We start from the raw sequence: 10,571 nt of genomic DNA on the forward strand, positions 1-10,571 counted from the left end.
TTTATATAAAAGGCATGTTTTAAATTTTTTTTACCGTTGCCCATTATAATGAATTATAAGTTGTTTCTGTTAACACTACATCAACGAGCAAAGCATTTGAATTGTTAATATTAAGTCCTTAAATATATACAAATATGAATTATAATAGTTACTATATATCATGACCGCGTGACTTTTCCCCATTGAATCGCAATTCCGATCCTCTGGGCAAAAAACGCACCAGCCCTCCTGTCACCAGTCGAGGGAATAAGCCGAGGTGTTACACTTTTAATGATGCCTGTTGCACTACTACTCTAAAGTCCAAGTGTTTCAACAATAAATGAGTCAAAAATATAATTTGGAATAAGACTAATATTGACCACCACATTGTAGCAGCGTGGTGGATTAAGCTCCAAACCGTCTTCGAAAGGAGAGGAAACAGTGGGAAATATATTTCCATATCGTATTTTACTTTTATACATTAAACTGTTCATTAAATGTAATTCAAGTACATGTCAATTGTAAGCGAACAAATTACAAGTTATAATAATAAAAATAAAAATGATTACTCGACACATATAGCTATTACAATGACTATATGTTCACTTCCTGACGGATTTTTTCATTGTCATTCACAAACAGATAACAAGAACGGGAATCTGTATATATAATATTATATAAATGTCCAATCGTAATATATATAGGAAATATATTTCCTTGCATTTCGTGCTTAGGGATCTTGCGAAAAGATTTTAAAGTCAAACGTCATTGTTTGCGCTGAGAGTAAGATTTCAAAGTCAAATTTGAATGAAAAGTAAATTGTAACATTATTGAAGTCATCACATCTTACCTTACATATGAATATATACTAAAAATGAGACGCTTATTTCTAATGCCTTACTGAAAAGGCTAATAAACCGATATACATCTAACCAACTCATACCAGGAGATGCAACGAGGTTTACAATAAGTTTAAGGATATAATATTCTGGGACGAGCGAGAATTTCAAGTTCCTGTAACCGTATACTTTATAATAAGGAACATAATAAAATTTACACTAATTGTAATTTAGTATGTTATTACATTATTTGACGTTCCGGAAAGGTCTATGATAAAATTTATTCCAACAACATATTGTTTTATATGCCATAATATATAATCATAGTAACTATTTTCGACTATAGTATATTGTAATGACTATTGCCTTGGGACAACGGTTCCTAACTGGGTGATAGCTGGCTGGATACTAGTGGCTTACGGAAACGTCTTTCTAGAAATGATTTCTTTAAAACATTTTTATCGAATTCAATACGTGTTCATCATTTTAGTATTGTCATTTCAATCGCACGAACTCGGGTCGGATCGCTTGTACTGTACGTTTATTTAAAACGCAGTTAACATTATCAACTGGTCAGATGATGTCGTTCGTCTGCGAATCGCACTGTTTATTAAAACTGGTTTCCGAACGAATGAAACAGAAGTGATCATTGATAACATTTAAAAAAAATCGTGGTGGGTTTAAAAACAAAGTTTCTAAAATAATATAAAAATGAAATGTGAAATACCGGAATTGGGACGATGTTGCTTTTGTTTTCCCTTAAGGCTTGGACTTCTCGTTTGGGGCTATGGGAAGCTAGTAAGTATACATTCTTAAATTAAATTATATTTCTGTAATAGTAACTGTAGAAACATTGGAGAAAAGTTCAAAACATATTGTCTACATTCGAAAATGAGGTTTACTAATTTATTTTTAGATCTCATTTCCAGAAATATCAATTTCGGCGCTTTCGCCTTTCTTCCTGTAAAGTGGACGATATATATGTTTTTAAATGACCGAATTTTTGTGTTCAAGTCGTTAGAAAAAGTAAATCTTAAGCATTAATCGCTGAGTTTTCTTATCGTGTTCATTTATTGTTTATAAAATCAATCCAGTACTCAACTATAGGAAACATTATGAGCAAATCTAGAGGTATATGTCGGCTGTAAATTCGACTCACTTTTCATACTAAATTAAAGTGTCTTCTAAGACAAATTGTTACTGAATTCAACAAATTAATACACGAACTATATATGTTGATGTTGATGATGATATCTGACCAGAAGGTATAATTGGTAACAATTACCGATAAAAGTAAAGTAAAGTCGTTACTTTAATAAAAGTAAACTTTTTAATAGTAAGCTGTACCTATAAATGTCCAAAGGCGTCCCTTTGAGAAAAAGCTTAAAATATAATTTCATCACGCTGCTCCATTACGTTTTGGTGTAAAAAAACACATGTTAAATGTTCACCCATTAAATGTAACCTTACAAGATTTTCCTTCATCACTGAACACGAAATTAATTATAAACACAAATTGGCAAATGAAAATTCAGTAGTGTTGCTCGGGTTTGAACTGCAATTTTTGATTAAGTTACAGGTATTCTTACCGCTGGGCCGTCTCGATACTGCATGTATTTTCTATTTACAGATAGCAAGTGTAGTCCTGGTGACTTTGATGCTGTTTAATCTAATCAACGATTGGCACCGCTTTTGGGGAACAGTTGACGTAGCCTTCGCGATTGTTTACTTAACGTTCATAGGATCAGTGGCAGCGGATGTCATATTTCTCGTATTATTTGCTGTCAGTGCACACAAGGTAAGCATAAGTTAAACACAAACACACACACACACACATACACACACACACCCCACACACACAGAGAGAGAGAGAGAGAGAGGAAGAAGCTTGCGCGCTCACATGATTAACAATGTGTGTGCATTAAATATAAATATACACTACATACAAAACTATATTAAACTATTGTTAATATAAATATTTTTTAATATTGTCTATCTCAATTATAAAGTTAACACATCTATTAATTATTTAGTTTAGTCTCGGGATTTCCAAGATTAATATAATGTACAATCGTGAACATATTTATGCAGTAGTAGAGCTTAACACTTTAGTTTGTTGGGTATTGGCGATCCGAAAGAAGGAATGGTTCAAATAGCTTACGGTGCTTCTGTCAATGGGCAATGATGACCATATACCACCAGGTGGCCCAAAAGAGGCAAGTGGTACGGGCAAATCCAATCCACGTCACGTTGAAAATAAACTCTAGTATTGCGATTTATAGTTACAGCCAAAGTCCACGCGTTGTGCACTGATTAGTCGCCCTTACGTTTTCGTTGCGTTTGCACTGCAAGATAAGTATTTGTTATACTTTTACGAACTGTGGCCTATTTGCTGCGGTCAACGGTTTTGCTCTTCTGGTTTTTGGTTGGTTGGTTTGCATACCACCAAAGTCGAAATAAAAATATTCTTTATTCGAGCAGACTTTTACGAACACTTTTGTTTTGAAACTCAGTAGTTACTCTTTTCCAACATTTTAAATACAAATTTATGTCAATTAAATATAATTAAATTATATCAAATTCATTCCAATCAAAATCCACTGTAGTCCAATAAATATAAAATATATTTTGGTAGTTCTGCTAATTTTCAATCAATGATGATTTAGAAATGTGTTAATATGGAATCTAATAAGTGAATTTGATATTCAAACATCTCGTACCATCAGAGGTGAGTTTATAAGGTAGCAGATCCCGAGGTCCTGATTTTAAACCCAAGCGTTTGGGTTTTATTTGTAAAGAGATTCAGTAGCAGTCTAGAGAAAGTTGTATGACAATGTTTAAACTTCCGTATATAGGAAAGATCGTAAAGGTCTGAATCTAAATTATTTACCATCGTGTTCGATTTGCACCCCATTATACGAGAATAAAGGAATAAAGTTGAATCTGTAGACACACTAGAGTACGATAATTCGCCCTGCGCAGTTGAATAATCTCTTTTGAGAAATGCCTCCGTGGTCAAAATCTGTCTCAGATTATACAAAAAGTATATCAGGATATAACATGAAAATAAATAAACGTGATTACAACGAAGTTATTAATTTCACTATTAAGAACTGACATATTTGTGTTTCTATTAATGATCATTGAAAAATAAATGAATAATTTTGAAATATTCCACCAATATCTAGCAGAGCTTAGATTCTTTCCTTTCGTCCTTAAATTATTGCTATAATATTTTTACTTTGGATTAAATTAAAATTTATGCATTTTAAATAAGTTTAACTTTTTTATGTTTTGTTTCAGAAAAACTACAAGATAATGGGCGTGTTTTCTAAGTTCTGTTTGTACATGTTGGCGCTGTACGTTCTAGGCTTCGTACTTTCCGTTGTATACGGGACGTATGAGAGTCATTTTCTCTCGTTTTACATTGGATTTACACTCGCGACGATATGCTTCTCCTGCATCAGTAAGAAGTTATATACTTATACATAAATCGTAGCTAACATTTAAGTTAGTTAAAAGTGAGTTTGTTTTGTCAGCTACATAGCTTTGGATAACATTGTCAGAATTAAAAAAGGGCATAGTTTCCATAGCATATCATTCACAAGTAGAAGCCGCTGGTGGAAATCTAGTTTTATATAACTGGTCACATATAATGAGTAACATCTTATATCTTAACTTGCTAATAAGCGACATTAACATAATTTCCACTAGGAAAATAAGTGAAAATAAGTTGGTACCAACTGACTGCCGGCTATAGAACCGCGCACGCTTATTTGTCAAAACAAATAGCACGCATTTCGCCGGCTTTCGGCTTTGTTACACAAGTTTTTTTTTCACGAAATCACTCCACAGATTGCAGTAACGCAAGATAAAATATGTGACACATACAAACATCCGTACATTAAAACTTAGTACGCGACTGAGGTCAATCCTATTTGTGTCAAAATCGATTCAAATGATAAATATAGAAACATTATCTTAAAAAGTATGTCACACTTAGAGATATAAATTGTCCCTTGGTTTGCAATTTGTCGTTTGATTCATTATTAATTGATTTTATGTACCAACGTCGTCAAAATATAATATTATTATTATATAATGGTCCTCCGTTTCGACTAACGTTGAATGTACGCAAAAAAAAAAATTTTTTTTGCAGAAATGCTGACGTACATACTGTTAACGCTAGGAATAAACATAAACTTATAACTACCGTTATCCGATTAAGGAGGGTTATAATATAATAACTCTTTTGTGGGATAATGTATTACAACAGGATCCCAGAACAAGTTCAAAAAGTTTTTTAGACCAAAATGCTCGCTTTTAGGTTATTTCAAATTTTAATAAAATCCGCTGAGCTTCTTTTACCTGGTCCGATGTTTATTTCTGAAACGGTAGAACATTTTTGACAATTAATAAGTAAGACTAACACTTCTTGAATAAATATTTTGACACTGATTGACCGGTCAGCATGAAACTATTATCAGGTATTCAATTAATTCAAAGAGGTTTCAAATCGAGTTGGCGCTGCTACATAAAATTTTATACCGTTCAACCGATCGTCATAACAATTGGCATACCTCGAATTCAACGCGGATATTTATTCTTTATTTAATATCCATTATTAAAAATAATAATAGTTGTGTTATTACACATAAAATAGAATCCCACTGTGGTGGAATGAGTTTTGAATCTCCTCTCCGGAAGAGAGGACTCCTTAGCCTTAACACACTACACTACATAGAAATAACAAGCTTTCACTAAAATGAATATAGTTTATCATTTTTTATATCACCAACACCAAAAATATGTGCATCAATTCAGGTCAATCAAATGCATAGAATTTTAAAATGCCTTTGTAAGATTTGTTGATAACTTATTATAATATGGTTACGGTTTATATATTATAATATATAAACCGACCAAGACTTGATGCCTTGAGGATGATGACTTTAAAATGATGGATAAATCCGTTCTACAAAAAAGACTGTCACATTCAATTGGATCTTAAGCTTTGTTTGTATTCAAACTACATCCAACTTTTTATATGGTATCTTATTTGTTTCAGTTATTCAAATGTATATTGTGATCCTTGTAAGAAGTGAAGTGTTGAAACTGCAAAGAGGTACGAATTTCGAATTTGTAAATCACGGCGCAGACGCAATCATCAACGTGAAGATGGATATGAATGCTGCCTAATAATAATATAATTATTAATGTTAATTTTTATACAAAATGACATTTAACACAATTCACTACACATTTGTGTAGCAGTATGTGTGCTCGACGGCGCACATAAACATAGTTAATTCTTGGTCCACTGATCTTTTACAAATTATAATTTTAGGTTTTAAAGGCAATTCAAGTGACAAACTTCTTATTCGGCAACATTTTAATAATAACAATTTCGCACAATACCGATTGTAAAATGCAATTCATAGTTGTTTACTAATACTAAACTAAACCAACATGTATATTAAATCAAAGATGTATCTGTATAGTATCTGTATAGTAGTATAAAAATATATTGGATAAACTTGAAAATATAAATGATAGTTTTGCAGAAATCTTGTGTGAAGATTTGTCATTTGGTAAAACCTCTTTATACGATGTAAAGATTAAGACTTAACTGAGCAGACTTACCAAGCTAGTCTCGTAATGTAGTATTTATAATGTTAAGTATAATTGTTAGTTAAGTATAATAACTAAGCTAATATATAGACAAATAAAAAAATAAACAGAGGTCTAACTGATTAATAAAAATCTATTATTTCTTGATTAAATTATGTTTTTAATACATTATATTTTTTTTGTTTATTTTTTTTTAAATCACGAATTAAAAAAAATACATATCCAATATCCATGTCATTTTTAACATAAATTATTTTTTTTGCCATTTTCCTAATACCAAATGTAAAATAATATTTTAAACATAGCGATATAATTGATAAATTCCTTAAACCAGTGATATCAAAATAAAATAAAAAATGTATCAACAATTTAACACGACGATTAAAAAGTGCTTTTATGAGCTTACTTCAAAAATAACGATAACTTGGTTTAGATTTATAAAATGAAACACATTTACATGTGCTTTTGGGATTTCCGTTTTAATCCGTTTAGAAGGACGTCATCATTCGAACGTAGATTACACCATTGATATTGTAATAAAAATTAAATATATATATTTATGTTGTAAATTTATTTTGTAACAACCGTTTTTACAATAGATAAATAATTTTGCAAAAAGATCTGAAATTTTCTTTATTAAATTTCTTAAATATAATAATAATTATATTTATCTCCATTTACAAAACAGATCTTACACAATTAAAAAATGATTATATCTAAAGTTATTGTTTGAAGAGTTAGTGTCTGAGTTAAGCAAAATGCCTGCATAACAGATCACCAGAGCCCTACTCCACGGCAAAACAAGAGCTTCAATATGACTTCAGTAGATTTATATTACAGTTTTGAAAGATACTAATATACGGTTATGAATAATATATAATTTTACAATATAGTATTTCGGTTAAGGAAATAATGTATAAATAAAATCAACAAAGGAACGTTAATAAGAAAAAATAATTAACAACACACTCACACACGCGAAATAAAGTCCAATCAAAAAGAAAAAAAGAGCCAATTTATATGTTTGCGTGTGCGTGCGTGTTTGCTTGTGCGTATGGAGTTGTTCGTGGTTGTGTTATAATTTTATTTTGAGTCATGTGATGGAAATCATTAGAGGGTTTGTCTGCGGTTTTTTTCCATGTTTTTTCCAATACCTACCTAACTTATCATAGAGATTTGTGCCTTGACTTACTCGAAGACTGGTTGTGACTAGAGCCGTGGTGCGGACTCGTTGCGTCGCTGATTACTGCATTGGTTCATATTTCAACAGCAAAGATTGTTTAATCATAATATATAAATAAATAGCTGTCTAAACGTTAGGACTGGCCTATAGTCGGGTGAAAGAACGATAGGAAAAGTCTAACTTTTCGATTAGCTGTTTGCGCTCTTTTAATTTGAATTTATTGTGTTTTACATACATTATACATTTACTCCAAGATATGATGCAAGATTGAGTACAAGAGTTGAGATTGGCAGAGGGCGAAATAAATCGATTTGAATATCTTGTAGTGCAACATGTCTCTTGACCTTGTAAACGATTATTAGTTTGCGTTTTGCTAAAAAGTCAATATCATCAAATAGTATGGAAACAGAGATTTCTATCGATCATTACGCATAGGTATTTGGTTAATATATTCCAAATTTTAGGGCATGAACACGTTGTATTAATAAAAATTTGAATACTAGTGTGAAACAATAGAAAACGTACTAACAGGTTTATCGGTCATTTTATAGTCGAGGGTCAAAATATTTTTATTCAGACAACTAATTACAATGTTAATTCCTATATGATCTTTTAAATAAAACACTCCATACCAGGAACTTCCACAGAAAATCAGGACAGTATCACCTGCGAATGTTATGTTTTATTTGGAATATCCATCTGGCAAATATAGTTTAAATACGTAAGGAAAAGTGTAGGACCTATAAAGGTTTCTTGAAGCACACCAAAATTTACTTTAACTTCATCTCTAATTATAAAAACAATTTGTACACATTGTGTTCTATCAGACATATCATCCTGCAAAAGTCTCAACTGGATGTCCCTAATATGCAGGTGTTCAAGTTCCTTAACGAAAATTTGGGTAGAGACTGTGTCAAATGCCTTTGCTAGGTCCAAAAAATATTTATTGTTTTCTTTTTCGTGTCATAGTGTTTACATACATAATTTGTCAGTTCTAAAATCGCTTCCAATATAGATCTATTTGCTAAACCAAAGTCTGCTTGTGATATTACATTCTTATTTCTAAATTGCATTGAACGTTTAATAATTTAAAATTACTTTTAAAATTTTGATACAGACGGGAGAATGTAAAATGTCTCAGTCCTTCTGTTCATCCTGCTGATACGTTAAAAGGGTTGAAAGATCATCAAGGTGACATCAAACGGATTGAGACTAGTAGAAGGGACTGGTCCTGAATTTGTGAAGCTGTTTCAATTCCTTTCCAAGGAGCTTACCAATCCATAAGACTTAAAGCACTATAAAAGAAGTACGAAATCAAATGATCATGTCTTAAATGAATGTATTTCTTAACAAGTGTAGGTCAATGAATACATTGTAATAACTAACCACTAAAGATCATCCTCTGATACCAATGAGAGATTTTTTTAAATGATATATAATAAATATTTATATGTTTATTGTAATAGAATTCGTCAAGTAATAACGACATTATTGTTAATTACTTATTTAAAGTATGAGGAGGGACTCGCAAATTGATTATCTGATTATAAGTGCGGTATCAACGCCGTCTATAGACATTTGCACTATAAAAAATTGCCAATTCACCATTGCCATTTATCTTGGCAAGTACAATATATGTTCCTTTAGTTTCAATGGTTCATACGAACTTGACGCTAGAATATGTGATGAGTGTGGGGTAAGAGTTATATTTAGTGTTATAAAGCCGGAAGAATGATCAAAATAAAAAAAACCGCACACATTATAACTGCTTCCAAATGACCCATAACATGAAAATAATTTTATTCGAAAACGCCACGAATTTTAAGTCGATTCACTTTGTGCCTTGTCAGTATGCTGCATCTGTCACGGTAGCAAAAGCATGCGCAAGCAGCGTGATGCCCGCCGAAGAGAAGGAGAAGGTACCGCTGGTTTTTAGTGGTTTCCTAGGGCGTACTCGGCCTCCTGAGCTGCAGCGAGTTTCACAACCCCCCTCCCCCCACTTCACGTAAAGGAAACACGTAACAAGTTTTTCCAGCGAGCAAGTAGCTTCTCGCTCTGTACAGTAAGTAGGGACAAAGCAAGGCGAAACCTGTATTTACCTGTAAGTACCTTGGACCCAATAAAAGGTTCTGGCAATGTTGCTTCTTTTTGTCTTGGCTCAGTCTCAGCTACGTACGTTTTATTTCTAATATATATATATATATCTTTACTTTGTATATAAATAACACAATCTATATTTATATTTTTTTATTTAAATATCGGATTGTTTTGATTTAGAATTAAATCCTTTGTCATTTTATATTGTTATCTACTCCGGTCTTTGGATCCGGAATAATAACATGTGTATCACAAAGCGTGGGTTAAGATTTTAAATAGTTAGATAACATGTTAATATACTAAGTTCTAGAAATATTATTAAATATAAATATATTATTATCCTAGAAATGTATTCACATATTTGTTTTATTCGTTTGTTTATATGTATTTTAAAGATATAATATAGACATTGCAAAATGGTAGGCCTTAGAAATATTTGTACTGGGTCTCCTTTATGTATAGTTCTCTTGGCAAAACACTATTACAACCCCTTTTCTGCTTAAAATAAAATATCTAAACGAATGGTATTTAATAACAAAATAATTTCCTCTAAAAGGAAAGTCCTAACATCGAATCATAATAAGTAGCCACTTCAAGATCATCCATATTCCTAGTAACATATTCTTTGAACAAACTGCATATCTTTTTGATTAAATTTATTGATCATTTTGGCCTTTACATAGATCGCTAATTTAACCTTTTTTGAGGTTTCTAATAAGAAATATAAAAAAATAATAATCCATCGTTATTGTAATTTTATTTTTAATTAACGAGCTTTGTCGTACTTATGACAAACTGCATTCGTGTTTCATTTTAAACTATTTATAATTATTATTATATAA

At 31.5% G+C, this 10,571-nt stretch overlaps 1 protein-coding gene across 1 annotated transcript; it reads left to right on the forward strand.

Moving 5' to 3' along the window:
• Positions 1–1,344: 1,344 nt before the first annotated feature.
• LOC113398437 (uncharacterized) lies at positions 1,345–6,259 on the forward strand. Its single transcript, XM_026637181.2, has 4 exons — positions 1,345–1,616; positions 2,449–2,616; positions 4,122–4,284; positions 5,887–6,259. Exons 1-4 carry the CDS (start codon positions 1,530–1,532, stop codon positions 6,015–6,017), a joined length of 549 nt encoding a protein of 182 aa, XP_026492966.1. The 5' UTR covers positions 1,345–1,529; the 3' UTR covers positions 6,018–6,259.
• The last annotated feature ends 4,312 nt before the right edge of the window (positions 6,260–10,571 follow it).

Source organism: Vanessa tameamea, chromosome 15, assembly GCF_037043105.1.
Source record: "Vanessa tameamea isolate UH-Manoa-2023 chromosome 15, ilVanTame1 primary haplotype, whole genome shotgun sequence".
Lineage (NCBI taxonomy): Eukaryota > Metazoa > Arthropoda > Insecta > Lepidoptera > Nymphalidae > Vanessa > Vanessa tameamea.

Bases quoted from the DNA above. Each gene is read 5' to 3' on its own strand.
- LOC113398437 (XM_026637181.2), top strand. From the start codon at position 1,530: ATGAAATGTGAAATACCGGAATTGGGACGATGTTGCTTTTGTTTTCCC. The intron at 1,617-2,448 runs GTAAGTATACAT...TTCTATTTACAG, and splicing joins TTTGGGGCTATGGGAAGCTA to ATAGCAAGTGTAGTCCTGGT. The intron at 2,617-4,121 runs GTAAGCATAAGT...GTTTTGTTTCAG, and splicing joins TTGCTGTCAGTGCACACAAG to AAAAACTACAAGATAATGGG.